At 47.2% G+C, this 19,777-nt stretch overlaps 1 protein-coding gene across 2 annotated transcripts in view; it reads left to right on the forward strand.

Annotated features, from left to right (window-relative positions):
* The first annotated feature begins 5,268 nt into the window (after positions 1–5,268).
* Positions 5,269–19,777, forward strand: part of HAUS1 (HAUS augmin like complex subunit 1) — a 50,415-nt gene continuing 35,906 nt past the window's right edge. The window contains exon 1 of one of the 2 annotated variants that reach the window (XM_073551513.1): positions 5,269–5,452. In XM_073551513.1, coding sequence (XP_073407614.1) covers positions 5,432–5,452 — 21 coding nt within the window. In that variant the 5' untranslated portion in view covers positions 5,269–5,431. Of the gene's footprint in view, positions 5,453–5,495; positions 5,688–19,777 lie in introns of those variants that run through there. The other variant, XM_073551514.1, reaches the window with a different exon arrangement.

Consider the following 19,777-nt stretch of genomic DNA (forward strand, 5'->3'; position numbering starts at 1 on the left):
GGTGAACCCATGTGACACACGTGACCCTGGATACACCGCCTCCAGTGGGGCGCATTTAAATAATAAAACGTGCAGGTGGATACGCCGCCTCCACCTGGCGAATTTGGGTATTACACGTTATACATACAATCTGGAAACCCCGCCTCCAGTAAGGCGAATTTAAATAATAAGGGGGACCTGGGAAACAATTACAATGGTGGGCCCTGCGATAGGGAATGGGGGACGTGGAGACCTCCTAAGCTCCCCTGAGCCAGTGTCCCTGCACTCCTTACGTTCCCTATACAGGCTCCGAACCTGTCGCCGCACGCGAACCTTAACCCCTTGCTCGCCCTGAACCTAAACCCTCACTAGGGAATAGGTCGGTGCGGAGACTAATCCCACCACTGCACTAATAACACACATGAGGAAAGAGACAATACAGGGGAAACACCACTTAGCTTTATGCTCTGTGCTTATGCTCCTAGCAACAGAGCCCACCACCTGCGTGCATCTTCTCCTCCACCTGGATCCATCACCATAACAGGATCCTTCACCTTAGAGCAGCCTTGGAGCAGAGTCCACCACCAGTTGCAGCTGCTTAGTAACAGAGTCCCAAGGATGAGTTCAGCTTCTGACACGAAGTCAAGCATGCTTGAGTCCAGCTCAGCGGCCAAGTCCCACATGGTGAGTGCCACTCTCCATAGTCGCCACTCCACCAGTCCATGCAGACACTTCCCGCTGACACCATCACTGCGACCCCACCACGCCATGCCAGCCCTTCGTCCAGACACCATAGCTGACACTCTTCCCCCCTGGCTAAGCTGCACAGGACTCCTCTCCAGCTCCATCCTTCCACCAGGCTCTCAAACTCAGAGTGAACACAAACTCACAATATCACAGGCAGTGATTGCACACCCCTAGCACACCTTTATAGGGTGTCACACCTGATCCATAATTACGTGCACAAAAACCTAAAGTGCGATACCACTAACCACCACCGGGGACAGTCAAGACACCTTGGAACTTTCCAAAGTAAAAAAAGTTCACCCAGTGCAATTTAAAACTGTCAGATCACTTCAGATCATGACACATTCCTTGTATTTCATTACGTCAGATAAAGTGATTTGACCACGGCTTGTGTGTTGAAGTCTCTTTGTCTCCAAGCGCTTGCAACAGAAAGGGCGAAAAACCTCACAATCCGGACTCACTGGTGATCTGGCAGAACTGACTGGTCAGAATGAAAACAGCTACGACAGGGGTAAAAGGGGGGGTGGAGGGATGAAGATAGATTGGGCAGGGGATCAATTAACACTTAACAGTTGTAGTGTTCTTTCTTCTGCAGGGATTGTGATGCTACAAGCTGTGGCACCACAATACCCAGCACAGGAGCTCTTGCTGCGTCCGACCTCTCTGCAGGAATCCTCAGCTAGATTGAGGACCCCTGCAGACAGGTCAGAGGCAGGTCAGAGGCAGGACACAGAGCGGTCACATCACTGCTGTGACCTGTCATTGGTGGGATCGAATTATTACATCGATCCCACCAATCCCTGCTCTGCCTGGTGACCATGGTAATGGCCTAGGATCAGCGCTCACAGCTCCGATTCCTAGGCAGGTCGGCAATATTGCGCCGCTGTGCGCTGCGATTGGCGTGATCGATTAGATCGGCGATCGCGCCAATCTGGGGGCTTTTCTCTGGTGCCTGGCGTTGCCAGGCACTGGTCCTAGGATCAAGTACGTCGGTACTTGATCCTAGCCTAGGATCCTGTTGTTTCAGCCAATCTGATTGGCTGAAACAAAGAGACGCGCTGTGATTGGCTGTTCTGAATTGAACAGCCAATCACAGCTCACAGAGGGGCGGGCCAGTGCGGAGACTGCCCAGGATGCCGAGGCCATCTATCCTGAGGTAAGATGGTGTTGGCATTTTAATGCGATCACCGCGACTTTAATCGCGATGTCGCATTAAAGGGCATGACGTAATATTCAGTCCATGGGAATTAGGTCCAGGGTCACATGGACGAAATATTACGGCCATTGTAGAAAAGGGGTTAATTTTGCGGAATCGCATGCGGGCAATAATGCTTAGGAAAACGCATGCAAAAACGCTTGACAAACGCTTACAAAAGCGCGTCAAAAAATGCATGCGTTTTCCCGGGAGCAGGGTGTGATTCTGCTCAGGTTTATTCTGCTTCAGAATTGCTACGTGGGCACATAGCCTAACAATGCTTAGCAGATTCTTGGTAAAAAAAACAAACAAATCTTTGTTCTTCATTCAATATCAATTAAAAAACAAAAAACAGGAAGACACTGCAGGTAACGTGTCGGCCACAACAGGCCTTTATCAAGCTCAGAGAAACATTCATACATACCGCTGCCTGTTGTTTCTTCTGGTCTGTTTTTTAATTGTGAAAAATGAGGATGAATGAACTCATGGAGATCAACATCCAACACTGCGGAGACACCATCACGTTTCTCAACGCAGTGAATCTAGAGCAATGCCCCCATCCCTTATGGGAAATATGTAAAAACATGCAAAACACAAGCCGCGGAGACACCATCACGTTTCTCAACGCAAGCAATGACTAGCCAGGTCTTTCCCCGGGAAGGAACAACCACGGGAAGGGCAGTCTCCAATTAAGGAAACCACCTATGCCAAAACATGGTATCCATCCACAGACAGCTGTTTCGGGGTATTGCCCCTCATCAGTGTGGAGTAGGAAACTGGCCAGTAGGAGCAATGCCTAGTAGAATGTGTTTTGCATGTTTTTACATATTTCCCATAAGGGATGGGGGCATTGCTCTAGATTCACTGCGTTGAGAAACATGTGATGGTGTCTCCGCAGTGTTGGATGTTGATCTCCATGAGTTCGTTCATCCTCATTTTTCAGTCTTCTACTAGGCATTGCTCCTACTGGCCAGTTTCCTACTCCACACTGATGAGGGGCAATACCCCGAAACAGCTGTTTTGTGGATGGATACCATGTTTTGGCATAGGTGGTTTCCTTCATTGGAGACTGCCCTTCCCGTGGTTGTTCCTTCCCGGGGAAAGACCTGGCTAGTCATTGCTTGCGCTGAGAAACGTGATGGTGTTTATGCGGCTTGTGTTTTGTCTGTTTTTTAATTGACATGAAATAAAGAACAAGTTGGTTTTTTTTCTTAACCAAGAATCTGCTGTTTTGGTGCCACGGTGTTCCAGAACTACTATATTGCTCTTGGTCCTGGTGGGAAGCCCTGCCGAGGTCAGTAGAACTGGTCACTGATGGATAGCAATTTATCATTGGACTCTAACGGACACGGAGCTAAAATTGAGCTGCATAGTGTCTGGGGAGAGGATATGGCCCATATATGGGGACAACACGGCTTTATGTAGTTCTGAGCCTCCTCAGACTCCGCAAGATAAAGTCACCTGTACAATGTATAGGATGCGGTGACTCCGCAAGACAGTCACCCGTACAATGTATAGGACGTGGTGATTCCGTAAGATAAAGTCACCCGTACAATTTATAGGATGCGGCGATTCCCCAAGATAGTCACCCGTACAGTGTATAGGACGCGGTGATTTTGCAAGATAAAGTCACCCGTACAATGTATAGGACGCCGTGATTCCGCAAGATAAAGTCACCCGTACAATATATAGGACGCGGTGACTCCGCAAGATAAAGTCACCCGTACAATGTATAGGACGCGGTGACTCCGCAAGATAAAGTCACCCGTACAATGTATAGGACGCGGTGATTCCGCAAGATAAAGTCACCCGTACAATGTATAGGACTTGGTGACTCCACAAGATAAAGTCACCCGTACAGTGTATAGGACGCGGTGATTTTGCAAGATAAAGTCACCCGTACAATGTATAGGACGCCGTGATTCCGCAAGATAAAGTCACCCGTACAATATATAGGACGCGGTGATTCTGCAAGATAAAGTCACCCGTACAATGTATAGGACGTGGTGATTTCGCAAGATAAAGTCACCCGTACAATGTATAGGACACGGTGAATCCACAAGATAAAGTCACCCGTACAATATATAGGACTTGGTGACTCCACAAGATAAAGTCACCCGTACAATGTATAGGACGCGGTGATTCAGCAAGTCACCCATACAATGTACAGGACATGGTGACTCCGCAAGATAAAGTCACCCGTACAATGTATAGGACGCGGTGACTCCGCAAGATAGTCACCCGTACAATGTATAGGACGCGGTGACTCCGCAAGATAAAGTCACCTGTACAATGTATAGGACGCGGTGATTCCACACGATAAAGTCACCCGTACAATGTATAGGACTTGGTGACTCCGCAAGATAAAGTCACCCGTACAATGTATAGGACGCGGTGACTCCGCAAGATAGTCACCCGTACAATGTATAGGACGCGGTGACTCCGCAAGATAAAGTCACCTGTACAATGTATAGGACGCGGTGATTCCACACGATAAAGTCACCCGTACAATGTATAGGACTTGGTGACTCCGCAAGATAAAGTCACCCGTACAATGTATAGGACGCGGTGACTCAGCAAGATAAAGTCACCCTACAATGTATAGGACGCGGTGACTCCGCAAGATAAAGTCACCTGTACAATGTATAGGACGCGGTGATTCCACACGATAAAGTCACCCGTACAATGTATAGGACTTGGTGACTCCGCAAGATAAAGTCACCCGTACAATGTATAGGACGCGGTGACTCAGCAAGATAAAGTCACCCTACAATGTATAGGACGCGGTGACTCCGCAAGATAAAGTCACCCTACAATGTATAGGACGCGGTGATTTTGTACGGTTCAGTGATCACACGTCGCCTGCGTTCTATATCCAGCAGCGCTGTGGACGGAGCGGACATGTGCTGCCAATTACTGACTGTCAGCACAAACCCTCAGTGGCCTGGAATAAACCTCAAGTCCTGTCTCCCCATACTATTAATAGGAAAAACAAGCAAACCAAAACTCGGCAGCCCCTCCACATCAATTCCTCACAACTCCCATCACCCCCTTAATTACACACACAACCCCTCGCAAGTAACACCACCCCCTTCCCCACTGAGCCTTCCTCCAGTAAGCAGCCCCACGCCAGGAACCCTGACTATTCCCCACACGTGTCACATGATGCCAGTAGCACGTAGAATCTAGAAAGGAGCGGCTCCTGTGTGTGAGGGGATGATATCAAAGGGATGGGCGGGGCCTCCTCCTTCCATGGCTGAGGCTGCTGGAGATGACGTCCTGTGTGGAGGAGGAGGAACTCCTGCCGCAACCATCAGCTCTGCATAGAGGAAGAAGCCCCGCCTTTTCCGGTGATCACCTCCTCACAGCAGCCACTCCATTCAAGACGCTACCCTGCGCGCGTGTCGTCACGTGATAATCTGTCAACGCTGATTGGCCGACCGCCTGTCACAAGTCTTTTTTTTTTTTTGTCAGCGAAGCAGCCGGCGGTGGCGGGAGTTTGAAGGAGAGATGGACGAGAAGAGCGCGAAGGTGAACACCAGGGAGGGGCGGGCGTCCGAGCTCGTTTCAGGAGGAGGCTCTGTGTGTGCCGCTTGTACAGGCCAAAGCACGGCGTATTAGATAGCGTAGAACTACAAGTCCCAGCATCTCCATCAGAGCCTCTGTAGAGGGGACAGGTTCTTTTGTTAATTTAACCCCTTCATAACGGGACCTCACCTCCCCTGTCTGTCATAACTTTTTCATAAGGGCCTTTTTTTTATGTGAGGTGAGTTGGTCTTGATGACCCCGTCTACTTTACTGTACAAGGTGAGGGAAAAACTAATGGGGTAAAATGTTTATGGGTAATTCTGCCATCGTTTTGAGTTTTGTTGTATTTCTGTGCTGAGATTTTCTGAGCTATCGTTTGTCACTCAGCTGTCTGGGCTCGTCTTGTGCGCAGCGTGCTGTTGTTTTTATTGGTACCATGTTTGATTACATAGAATCTTTTTGACCATAGTTTTTCCCTATCACTTTTAAGAGCCCAAAAATGATGATATATATATATATATATTTAGCAAAAAAAAAAAACAGCACCAAAATTATAGTGGTGTGAACTTTTTAATAGCCAGAAGGGGGGGGGGGGAAATGTTACAGACGGGGGGGGGGGGGGTGCAGATGGGATGATTGGCTTGGGGTGGATGCTGAAGGGGTTCCAGGGGAAGGGGCTAATAGATGTGTGGGGTCTGAGAGATCAAGGATGGAGGTGGACACATTAGGAGTGGAAACATGGAACGGGAGAGACACATTAGAAGGGAGGGACAAATTGGACATAACAGACACGTGAACTGGTGGATGGCCTTGATGTAGCAGGAACCTCCAGAGGACAAACCAGGTTCCAGGGTGCTGCTCCAGCTGCTGTGAAAAGAAAAGCCAAACATTAGTACCACAAAACTATAAATTGTACAAGCGCCATCTCCTGTGGAATAGAAAAAAATCAGATTAGGGAACACAACACAATGGAATACAACACAAAAATACTTACCGTATATACTCGTGTATAAGCCCCCAATTTTGCAAAAAAACAACAACTGGGAAAACTTATTGACTCGCGTATAAGCCTAGGGTGGGAAATGCAGCAGCTACTGGTAAATTTAAAAAATAAAAATAGATACCAATAAAAGTAAAATTAATTGAGACATCAGTAGGTTAAATGTTTTTGAATATCCATATTGAATCAGGAGCCCCATGTAATGCTCCATACAGTTCATGATGGGCCCCATAAGATGCTCCATACAAAATACACCCCATATAATGCTGCACAAAGGTTAATAATGCCCCCATATGCTGCTCCATAGGTTATGCCCCCATATGCTGCTCCATAGGTTATGCCCCCATATGCTTCCCCCATAAGATGATCCATATATTATGCCCACATATGCTGCTGCTGCAAAAAAAATGCCATACTCACCTCTCCTGCTCAGGACCCAGCACCTGAGATATTCATCTGTCTGGGGTCCATCGCTGCTCACTGCTGTCTGCTCTTCCTGTGTCAGTGACTGTTCAGCCAGCAGAGGGCGCATCACGCACTAACCAAGTCATCGCGCCCTCTGCTGCCTAAACGTCACTGACACAGGATGCAGCAGACAGTGGTGAGCAGCAATGGATCCCGGACAGGCGAATATCGCCATACTTACCCCCTCCTGGTGCGTTCTCTGCAGCACATTCATGAGTTTAATGAGCGGTACCACATGACCACTGAAGGCAGGAAGGGAGAATGTGGAGAAGCGGGGGGGGGGGGGGCTGCAGAGACCGTGCCAGGGGGGTAAGTATGATCTCTGACACCCCCGCCGACCCCCAGGTATATGACTCGTGTATAAGCCGAGAGAGGGGACTTTCAGCCCAAAAAAAGGGCTGTAAATCTTGGCTTATACACGAGTATATACGGTATGTTCTCTGAGCAAAGATGGGCCTCAGGAAAGCTAGCATATGGTGATTCTTGTACTTCCTGAGCCTTGCTGCACCACCACCACTGCGAGCCTGGTTCTCCTGCCTGAGGTCCTTATTGAAGCGATCCTTCATTGACCACCACCGGGTTCTGACTTTGGTCACTGTGAAGGGGGATAAAAAAAAAAAAGGGTTAACCCCTTCATGACCCAGCCTATTTTGACCTTAATGACCTGGCCATTTTTGGCAATATTGACCAGTGTCCCTTTATGAGGTAATAACTCAGGAACGCTTCAACGGATCCTAGCGATTCTGAGATTGTTTTTTCATGACATATTGGGCTTCATGTTAGTGGTAAACTTAAGTCGATAATGTTTGCATTTATTTGTGAAAAAAACGGAAATTTGGCGAAAATTTTGAAAATTTCGCAATTTTCACATTTTGAATTTTTATTTCGTTAAACCAGAGAGTTATGTGACACAAAATAGTTAATAAATAACATTTCCCACATGTCTACTTTACATCAGCACAATTTTGGAAACAAATTTTTTTTGTTGGGAAGTTATAAGGGTTAAAAGTTGACCAGCGACTTCTCATTTTTACAACAAAATTTACAAACCATTTTTTTTAGGGACCACCTCACATTTGAAGTCACTTTGAGGGGTCTATATGGCAGAAAATACCCAAAAGTAACACCATTCTAAAAACTGTACCCCTCAAGCTACTCAAAACCACATTCAAGAAGATTATTAACCCTTCAGGTGCTTCACACCAACTAAAGCAATGTGGAAGGAAAAAATGAACATTTTAATTTTTCCAACAAAAATTTTCTTTTAGCATCAATTTTTTCATTTTCACATGGGCAACAGGATAAAATGGATCCTAAAATGTGTTGGGCAATTTCTCCTGAGTGCACTGATACGTCATATGTGGTCATAAACCACTGTTTGGGTGCACGGCAGGGCTCAGAAGGGAAGGAGCGCCATTTGCCTTTTTGAATGGAAAATATGCTGGAATATTTAGCGGTTGCCATGTCGCGTTTTGAGAGTCCCTGTGCGCCTAAACATTGGAGCTCTCCCACAAGTGACCCCATTTTGGAAACTAGACCCTCCAAGGAACTTATCTAGATGCATATGAGCACTTTGAACCGCCAGGTGCTTCACAAATTGATTCGTAAAAAAAGACTTTTTTTTCACAAAAATTTTCTTTTAGCCTCAGTTTTTTCACTTTCACATGGGCAATGGGATAAATGGATCCTAAAATTTGTTGGGCAATTTCTCCTGAGTGCACCGATACCTCATATGTGGTCATAAACCACTGTTTGGGCACACGGCAGGGTCCCGAAGGGAAGGAGCACCGTTTGACTTTTTGAATGGAAAATTAGCTCTAATCGTTAGTGGACACCATGTCGTGTTTGGAGAGCCCCTGTGTACCTAAACGTTGGAGCTCCCCCACAAGTGACCCCATTTTGGAAACTAGACCACCCAAGGAACTTGTCTAGATGTGTGGTGAGCACACTGAACCCCCAAGTGCTTCACAGTTTATGACGCAGAGCAGTGAAAATTAAAAAAAAATTTTTTTTCCTCAAAAATGATTTTTTAGCCCGCTATATTTTATTTTCACAAGGTTAACAGGAGAAATTGGACCACAAAAGTTGTTGTGTAATTTGTCCTGAGTACACCGATACCCCATATGTCAGGGGAAACCACTGTTTGGGCGCATGGGAGAGCTCAGGAGGGAAGGAGCGCGATTTTGGAATGCAGACTGATGGGATGTTCTGTGGGCATCATGTTGCGTTTGCAGAACCCCTGATGTGCCTAAACAGTAGAAACCCCCCACAAGTGACCCCATTTTGGAAACTAGACCCCCCAAGGAGCTTATCTAGATGTGTAGTGAGCACTTTGAACCCCCAAGTGCTTCACAGAAGTTTATAAACGCAGAGCCATGAAAATAAAAAATCATTTTTTTCCTCAAAAATGATTTTTTAGCCCGCTATTTTTTATTTTCACAAGGGTAACAGGATAAATTGGACCCCTAAAGTTGCTGTTCAGTTTGTCCTGAGTACGCTGGCACCCCATATGTGGTGGGGAACCACTGTTTGGGCGCACGGCAGGGCTCAGAAGGGAAGGAGCGCCATTTGACTTTTTCAATGGAAAATTAGCTCCAATCGTTAGTGGACACCATGTCGTGTTTGGAGAGGCCCTGTCTGCCTACACTTTGGAGCTCCCCCACAAATCACCCCATTTTGGAAACTAGACCCCCTAAGGAAGTTATCTAGATGCATAGTAAGCACTTTGAACCCCCAGGTGCTTTACAGAAGTGTATAACGCAGAGCTGTGAAAAAAAAATTTTTTTTTTTCCTCAAAAAATGATTTTTTAGCCCGCAATTTTTTTATTTTCACAATGGTAACAGGAGAAATTGGACGCCAAAAGTAGTTGTCCAGTTTGTCCTGAGTACGCTGGTACCCAATATGTGGGGAGAGACCACTGTTTGGGCACACGTCGGGGCTTGGAAGGGAAGTAGTGACGTTTTGAAATACCGACTTGATGGAATGATTTGTGGGCGTCATGTTACGTTTGCAGAGCCTCTGATGTGCCTAAACAGTGGGAACCCCCCACAAGTGACCCCATTTTGTAAACTAGACCACCCAAGGAACTTATCTAGATGTGTGATGAGCACTTTGAACCCCCAAGTGCTTCACCGAAGTTTATAACTTAGAGCCGTGAAAATAAAAAAATCATTTTTGTTCACAAAAATCATTTTTTTAGCCCCCGATTTTTTATTTTCCCAAGGGTAACAGGAGAAATTAGACCCCCAAAGTTGTTGTGCAATTTTTCCTGAGTACGCTGATATCCCATATGTGGAGGTAAACCACTGTTTGGGCACACGTCGGGGCTCGGAATGGAGAGAGCGCTGTTTGACATTTTGAACGCAAAATTGGCTGGAGTAAATCGTGGCGCCATGTCGCGTTCGGAGACCCCGTGATGTGCCTAAACAGTGGAAACCCCTCAATTCTAGCTCCAACTCTAACCCCAACACACCCCTAACCCAACCCTAATAATAACCCTAATCCCAGCCCTAACCCTAATTCCAGCCCTAACCCGAAAAAAAATATTTTTTTTATTTTATTATTTGCGCCTGGCTATGGGGATGATAAAAGGGGGTGTATTTACTTTTTTTTTTTTTTCATTTTGATCACTGTGAGAGTGTATCACAGTGATCAAAATGAAAAATGAACGGGCAGTCGGCAAATTCATGGGCGCCGCCATCTTGGAAAATGGGAGGCGCACTGCGTATGCGCCCGCCATTTTCCAAGATGCGGCGCCCATGATCCGGACGGCGGAACGCCGGGAGCCACGGCGGGACACCGGGAGCACCATCGGAGGTCCCAGGGGGGATCGGAAGGTGGGAGGGAGTGATAGGAAGGGGAGGGGGAGCAGATGATGACGGCAGCGACCGATCGCCGCCGTCCATTGGTGGCGGGGGACGATCGGCCCCGCCAGTCGGTGTGGGGGGGGGGCGGGTGTCGGTGTCCAGCCATGTCCGATGCTATTGCAGCATCGGCCATGGCTGGATTGTTATATTTCACCAAATTTCATTGGTGAAATATTACAAATCGCTCTGATTGGCTGTTAAAAGTGAAACAGCCAATCAGAGCGATCGTAGGCATGTGGGGGCTAAGCCACGCCCCCTGGGATTAACCGGGGAGTGTCCCTTGTGTGCGGGTCGGGTGACCTTTCAGTGACCCCGGTCACCCGACCCACAGGGGGGCTATTTATAGCATGACGCCTACGTATGCGTCATAGGTCGTTTGGGCACGACTTTTCATGACGCCTACGTAGGCGTGATGGGTTGTGAAGGGGTTAAATAATGCACTTTATGCCGGGATCACACAACCGTGTGTGATGCAAGCCTTTCTGGCTCTTGGTGTTGCATTGTCCCATTCATCCCATCAGCTCTTTGGCCACCTCATTCCACTGCCGCCGAAGCACCACCATGTCCGAGTGGTCACGATGCCGGGTGTCCCACAGGGCGACTTTCTCCTCAACAAGGGAGATGAGGATGTCATTATCAATGTAGTCCTCCACCCGTAATGGAACCTAGAAATGAAATAAAAACATTACTGTTGTCAAGATAACACAAGGAAAATCCTCCACCCCCCCCCCCCCCAAAAAAAAAACAAACAAAAAAAAAAAAAACAGAAAAAATAGCAACACTCAAAGAAAAAAACAAACTTGCACACCGTCTGCCCACCGGTCCTTGTGCCTCCCTCTGCTGGTCCTGCTCCTGCTGGTCTGGGTCCTGGCCACTTCATGAAGTGTTCTGTAAAAGAAAAACATGATTTTGGCACATATGTACAGTGATACTTACCAACCATAGTTGCAAAGGTACTCACTTCAGAATCCTGTCCTGTCTGCTCAGGGCTAGAGGCCATGCTGAAGAATGCTGCAAGAAAGACAGAACATTACAGACTCCAGGGAGTAAAATTACAAAAGACACACAGACATTAGGTTGTATACTTACATTTGCCTGGAATTCGGTGATGTAAAGTCTTGCTGTCTCCAGAGTCTTGAGAGTAATGGACAATGACTGCCGAGTCCCTCTTTATCTATCTTGTGTGGGGGGTGGCTAACCAGTGTCTAGACAGGTTTAATCAGGAAAAACACATGCGTACGGAAACGCTAGCGAACGCGTGTACTAGCGTTAGCATGCGTTCTCATAGACTGTAATGCATTGTTTTGACGCATTCATTCCGCAAGCGGCTTCATGTGTATGGCAGCGGCAAATTGCCGCCTAAAAAATTGCAACATGTTGCGTTAGCCGCGCCTCGCCGCAAAAACCAAAACGACGCATGTGTAGTGAAACGCGGCTGAAAGCATACGAACGCATATACCTGCGTCCACAACGTTATAGATGAGAAAACACGATGCTTGCGAATGAATGCGGCATAAATGCTGTGGACACAACCGCAAATGTGAATCAAGCCTAAGAACGCTTCACATGTCACTCTCCACAAGGAGAAACCTTAGAGTAAAAGTCCTCTTTCTCTCTCTGAAGAGGCAATTTGCATATTAAATTTCCCAGAGGAGCATTGCACGGCGAATAAGCCTCCTTACCTTGACAAGCCAGAGCTGGTATGTCACTCTCCGCAAGGAGAAACCTTAGACCTCAGTCCAGAGCCTCTCACCTAGCCAAATCAGATCTCATACTTTGCACTGACGAGGGCCAATAACCCGAAACACCCTGTCTGCAAATTGAGATTCTGATTTGGCTTTTATCCTAAGTCATATTACAAGATTCGTTAAAGGGTTGATTGTGACTTGTAGGATCGCTACTACCAATAGGTGGTGCTGTAGAGTAAAAGTCCTCTTTATCTCTGAAGAGGCAATTTGCATATCACATTCCTTAAAGGGAAGGTGCCACAATTTTATATAATTTGCAAAAAAAGAGTAAGTAACAAAACATGTCATTTGAGCAAATGTTGTACTAACTAGGATTTATGGTTTGTTTGTAATAATGTTTTAATGTAGCCACTGGGCGCTGCCATCTTGATTTGCAGATCTGTGGAGGACTCATACAGTCTGCAAATATGGCTGTCCCTGGACAAAGGAGACTGTGGTCGGTTCCCGACCCCATCTTTAACATTGCAGCCTCATTAGCAGTATACTGGGCACGCCCCTGTGGGCTGCACCAGGGCTGTGGAGTCGGAGTCGTGGAGTCGGTGCTCATTTTGGTGGAGTCGGTATAAAATGGACCGACTCGACTCCTAAAATATATAATAAATTGGGTACAGTAATTCAATGCAGGATGTGCTGAATATTTTTTTCATAGGAGTTTGGGAAAGTTATGAAATGTCCTATAAATGGCTGTTATATTCCTGATCTAAGGCTACATTCACACACAGCGTTTTTCCTGTATTTTTTGAGGATACGTTTTTCAGCTGCAAAAGCTGATCATCTTTTTAAAAAACTGCATCACCTGAAAGGTTTTTGAGCTCATAGATAATGTTTTCAATAGCAAAAGCAGATTAGAAATCTGGTCTATCTATCCATTTATCCATATCTGTCTATCCATATCGTATCTGTACCAAAAAGAATGAAAACCAGGTAGTACAGCCAATATATATTCTGTTCTATCTAAATATCTTGATTATTGGATCATAAAAATGATTAAATGTCTGAGGTTCACATTGTACTACAATAAATTTTTCACTTAAATATAAGCAATATGTGTGGGAGTCGTGGAGTCGGTGTAAGGGAAATTGAGGAGTCGGAGTCGCAGGTTTGGCTTACCGACTCCACAGCCCTGGGCTGCACCATTCACTGCTGTAGGTGTGGCTGGGCGCCATTTTACTGTAGCCCAGTGCTATGTGCTGAGCTCCACTTACCCTCTATCACAGGACCACTTGTGGCATAACAGGTCCTGTGTTGTGAGGAGAGGCTGTAGATATGGAGAAGGTGGTCAGCAGAGGAGAGAAGGATGGAGAGTGGCGAGTGTGGGTGACTTGCCTCTATGCTCCTCTGTCCTGCTTACTCCAGGCTCGGCACTGTGCTTCCTGCTCCAGCTCCACTGTCCTCCTGCTCTGTCTCCGCCTCCTCACTCACACACAGCCCCAGTGATCTCTGGTGATCTGACACCTTCTCTTTTATGACAGCTTTTATGGCTGTCTGAGGAGGACCGTGACATATACAGCCCATAGTCTAGTGTATAATTGGGGAGGGGGGGCGCTGGAAGTTTCACCAGTGTGGGCATATCTGTAATACTGTCCTGTGTGATACAGTCTGCTGAGCCATGTATCTAATCCTCCCCTGTGTGATACTGACTGCTGAGCCGTGTATCTAATCCTCTCCTGTGTGATACTGTCTGCTGAGCCGTGTATGTAATCCTCTCCTGTGTGATACTGGCTGCTGTGCCGTGTATCTAATCCTCTCCTGTGTGATACTGTCTGCTGAGCCGTGTATCTAATCCTCTCCTGTGTGATACTGACTGCTGTGCCGTGTATCTAATCCTCCCCTGTGTGATACTGAATGCTGAGCTGTGTATCTAATCCTCCCCTGTGTGATACGGACTGCTGAGCTGTGTATCTAATCCTATCCTGTGTGATACTGACTGCTGAGGTGTGTATCTAATCCTATCCTGTGTGATACTGCTCTCCTGAAATACTCGGTGCTGCTGTCACCCTGCTCCATCCCCCATATATCTCCCTCTGTGCCTCCCCATAGACCAGCACACTGCTCTCCTGAAATACTCTGTGCTGCTGTCACCCTGCTCTCAGAATCCTTTCTGCCTGCCATCCTCAGTGACTGTCTACTTGTCAGTATAACTGTTCTGTCACCTTCAAAATGTCTACTCACTGTGTTCCTAGATGTCATCCTCTCTTCTCCCTTAGCAAACACCCAGAAGGGGGGGAGAGGAGTGACATCACACCCATGTCAGCAGACTCCGCCCATAATTACTGCAGGGCAGTAATGTGAGCTAGGTGTACACTAGGTTTTTGTGTCAAATTTCAGTAGCTGCTCCCCCTAGTGTTAACAAGTGGAAATGCCAAACTTTTTAAAATTATTTTTCATGTTTTGCTAAATTATAAACAAATGATATTTTTTAAGAAAATTTAAACATTAATTCTTTAAAATGTTTTCAATTGCTGAAAATTTTTTTTTTTTTTCATGGCACCTTCCCTTTAATGATTTTCAATGTAGCTAACCTCTTTTAGATTTTGCAACTTTTCGTCCAACAGCTTGCATGTCTGGCATGTGAAGTTTGGCTTCAGGGGTGAAAATATAATTTACCTCGATGAAGCTGTGCACGGGGTCGCTTTCTCTCTATAACTGTATGGACAATGCAGGTATTCCTCAAATATCATGCTATGTTGTTCAAAGTGATTTTGTGAGCTCTCTCGTGTATTAGGTTGTTGATCCCATTATTTTGTACCTGTCTTCTTCATTGTTAGCTTGGGAATGGCTCGGTTCTCATTAGAGTTGAGTTGGTGTAATCATGTGGCCTATGGGCTACTTTAAATGTTTTTAAATTGTAAATTGCTTTGGGTTGATCTCCATGTATTATATTGGTGGTGCACACCCTATTAGTTTATGGGAAACCGCACTGCCTCCTAGGAAGTTCAGCCTATCTCTGGGCTTCACTGGTGTATCAAGATGATAGTGACAGCAGCAGTGGCAACCTTTTGGCACACTATGATTGTCGCTACTCAGGAATTGGTTAATCTGAAGTTCTGTAAGTTTGTAACAGTTTGTTATAGTTTCTGTATGGTTTTTAGATCACTTGCTGTCAGTGAATGTGACCATTCTTGACATACAGAGCCTAAAAACCTGCAAAACTCAAAACATCCATTCTCACTTCCATTTGTTCTTTCATAGAAAAAGAGAGATTATATTTTTCTAAAAATATAAAACTGTAGATTCTGCAAGCAAAAAACTCATAATAAAAAAATATACACGGTATATAATTTTTTTTTAACTTAAGCACATGTGTATTGGGCTAAAAATAATTGATATATATTGTCATTTTTTTTTCTCTAGTCACCTTCTAGGACTGCATAGGAGGTTGTCGCCACACCCTAATGGGGGTCAGGAAGCACACAGAGGTTAAAAGCCCCTACTACTCTCAGGTGTCTTTCCTGTCCCCCATGGGGCATGGAGAGGTTATCATGTATGCTGCGTGGCCGGCGACTGCAGTTACCTTGGTAAAAAAAAAAAAAAAAGTAGCAGAGTAGCCGGGCAGTGGTGGTCAAGGGCTCTGCCTTCCTCCTCTGTACTGCTCCCGTCTCCCCGTAGGTCGGTGGTTTCTGGGACCTTCCTGGCCCTTCTGCGTTCCCACATGGGGTAAAGTGGGCCAGTAATCCCCATACCAGAGGCCTCCCTGAGCTCTCTCCGGTCTTTCCTCTTCCCGTACGTGCTGTTCGGCGTTCCGGAAGTAACGTCATCAAATGGTGCATGTCGCTTCCGGGCCTTGAGTTCCACGCTGGAACGCATGATCTTCCGGTTTCGGCCTCTTGCGACCTCTGTATCGCCGAACTCACGCAGAGGCCAAGCGGCAGCCTTCTCGGGATCTGGGGAGGAGGGGAACGTTCACTTGCACTGAGGGCAGGGTTTATTTCTATATACGGTAAACCTGCCAGAAAACACCTCCAGTTAAGACTGATCTCTCATTATTAATGGTGCTTCCTGCCCTGCTCCTGCAGAGCCCAGCGCTGCCCCAGTAAGTCTGTGTGCGGTGTGGGTCCTAGGCTAGGGTTCTGGGCATGGGGTTAGATGGTCCCTCTGCTTACACTTCTCTCCCTTTCTTTCAGGGAGACCAGTCTGCTCATACAGTCCCTGCCAAAAAGACTCCCAAATGTGCTATCTGCAATATGAAGCTTCCCTCGCTATGGGAAAAGACTCTCTGTCAAGTGTGCATGGATAAAATGGTTAGAGCAGAACACCCCTCTTTCCTCAAAATTTGCACCCTTGTTAAGCAGGAGGTTCAATCCTCCTTAGCCGCCTTTAGGCTGAGTGCAGACGGAGTTTTGAGCCCTGCGGATTTTTCCGTGCAGAATGGAAGAAAACCGCAGGTCAAATGACCTGCATTTTTCCTGCGGATTTCTTCCATTTTTCACGCGGTTTTTGTGCGGTTTTCCATTGCGGTCTTCCCCCTGCGGATTTGGTGACAGGGGAGATAGAAAACCGCACAAAAGAAGTAACATGCTGCGGATTTTGTACCGCAGGAAAACCGCGCGGAAAAATCCGCAGCGTCTGCACAGCGTTTTTTTTTTTTTTTTCATTCATTTTAAAGGTACTGTACATCACAATGCGGATATGCAACGTTTCTGCGCGGTAAAATCCGCTGCGGAAACGCTGCAAATCTGCATCGTGTGCACATGGCCTTACCTCCGCCACCTCCTTCTCTGGGACTGTCTACCTCTAAAAAGAGGAAAATCCAAATGGAGGACTCAGAGTCCGAACACTCATATGTTTCATCTTTTGGGAAATGGGAAGATTCTATAGCCCCTAATATTTTGGAGGCTAGAAAATCTTTTTTTTTTTTCTCAGAGTATATAGAGGAGCTGTTGAGCGCAGTATGTAGCACTATGGGATTGGAGGAGGAGTCGGTCCCCCAGTCTGTTCAGGATGAAATGTTTGGTGGATTAAAAACAGTGAGACAGACTGGCTTCCAGGTGCATAAAAACATCCTGGATATGATCTCCCAGGAATGGGAGCTTCCAGAGAAACGCCTGACCATCCCCTCAGAATTTAAACATAGGTTTCCTCTGGAGGGTGACTCTCCTAGATGGGATGTTCCTAAGGTGGATGTACAGGTGTCGAGAGTATCGAAAAAGACTGCACTCCCCTTTTGAGGATTCTTCACAGCCGAAGGATCCAATGGATAGAAAGTCTGCTAAAGAAAAATCCTGGGAAACATTCACCTCTGCACTAAAGTCCAACATAGTCCACCTGTGTGGCCAGATCCCTTTTCCGGTGGCTGGATGATTTGGAAAATCACATATCCCAGGGAACCTCAAGAGGAGAATTGTTGGACTCTCTGCCTTTACTCCAGAGGGCGACTACCTTCCTGGCCAATGCATCTATGGAGTGGATTCGTATCGCTGCCGGGTCCTTGGTTCAATCTAACTACTTCGCCAGAGGAGCCCTCTAGCTCAAAATGTGGAGTGGGGGATGTCACCTCTAAAATTAAGTTGTGCTCCATCCCCTTTAAAGGCGAATATATCTTTGGGCCAGCTCTTGATGAAATTCTGGAGAAAGCCACTGATAGGAAAAAGGCCCCTCCTGAGCAAACACTGAGGCTGTGTCATATATTCGGAGATAGGGCATCCGCAATGTGCCTGGACGATCTGCTGGTCATAGGGCCTCCCGCTAAGATCCTCAGGAGTCACATGGCAAAATCTCTAGATTTTCTGCGATCTCTGGGGTGGCTCCCAAATTTAAAGAAATCTCCGCTTCAGCCCTCCAAAACAAGGTTTCTGGGGGTCCTTCTAGACTCTGAGAAACAGATGTCTTTTCTACCAGAAGATCATCGCCTGGCTGTGATGGCAAAGATCTCAGATTTCGAAAACAGAAGTCAACTACCTTTTGGGCAGCCATGTCGGTCCTAGGCTCCTTTACGGCTTGTATTCAATCAGTGTCCTGGGCTCAGGCCTACTCCAGAGTTCTTCAAGCCCACATTCTCGAAAACTGGAACGGGAATCCCAGCTCGCTGAACAAGAGAGTGCTAACTGCAGGGCGCGTAAGGGCCTCCCTGGCTTGGTGGTTGAGCCCTAAAAATCTTTGCAGAGGTGTAAGCTGGTCTCAGTCTCCTCTAACATCCGATGCCAGCAAGAGAGCCTGAGGGGCCATGGTATCATACTCCTTTCCAGGGACACACGAGTCAGAAGAAAAGTGCCAGATCCTCCAACTTCAGGGAGCTGAAGGCGGTGGAGGAAGCTCTTCTGGTGGCAAACAGTCTGATCTCTGGATGTCAGAGTGTATTCAGACATCATGACTACAGTAGCCCACCTCAAACTTCAGGGGAGCATGAGGTTCAACAGTCTAAAGGGCATTTCAAGCCGAATATTCTGTTGGGCCGAAAAACATCTCTCCCTGACAGCCGTCCCATTTAAAAGTGTCCTCCAACCTTCAGGCAGATTTCCTGAGCCGTCTGGACATACAGCCATGAGAATGGAGCCTGAACAAGGGAATCTTCAAGACGTTGGTAGACAGGTGGGACCTACCGGAAATCGATTTACTCGCTTTGAGTCAAAATATACAGGTCAAAGCCTATTTTTCTCTTTCCCCCATGACGGCACCACGGAGAGAGGGATCCGCCTTCAGGGACACGAAACCTACAGATGAAAAAGGCGGTACCTCTCTCCCACATCAGTTGGTTTCCTGTCCCTAAAGGGGAACCTACAGCACGTACCTGACAAGTCGTCGCAGGATTCTGGGGACTGATCCAGTCCGGTGATAGGCAGCGGGGCTCCCTGCCTCAGCTGAGTCGAGGCCTTGAACAGGCTCCCCCCCCCCCCCCCCGAAGCACCACCACCGGGGTCGGCGGGCCTTGAGTGTGAGTGGGGAGAAGCAGTGAAGAAGCCAGGAGAAGTCTGCCTATCCCAAGAATGGAAAAAAAAAAAGGGGGTTACCTCCTGCAGTATAGTGACGGCGGTAACTACAGGAGAGCTCTGGCGAGCCGGACAAGACAGTCTGTGCAGGTGGCGGCGGTCACCGAGGGCCACAGGTCAGAGACTGCCATACCTTGGAGCGGGGGAGGCGGCAGCGGCCACCGGGAGCCGCGAGGCGGGCAGGCCACTACAGCGCAGAGCAGGGGCGGCGGCCACCGGAGCTGCGAGTACAGGACACGCCGGGAGGGCGCAGGAGACGGCGCCGAATGCCGGTTGGATGCGCGCGCCATTACAGCTCCCTTAAAAAAAGGGGGGCACGGGA

The sequence above is a fragment of the Dendrobates tinctorius genome, unplaced genomic scaffold, assembly GCF_039654945.1.
Source record: "Dendrobates tinctorius isolate UK_male_01 unplaced genomic scaffold, ASM3965494v1 ptg000177l, whole genome shotgun sequence".
NCBI classification, from domain to species: Eukaryota; Metazoa; Chordata; class Amphibia; order Anura; family Dendrobatidae; genus Dendrobates; species Dendrobates tinctorius.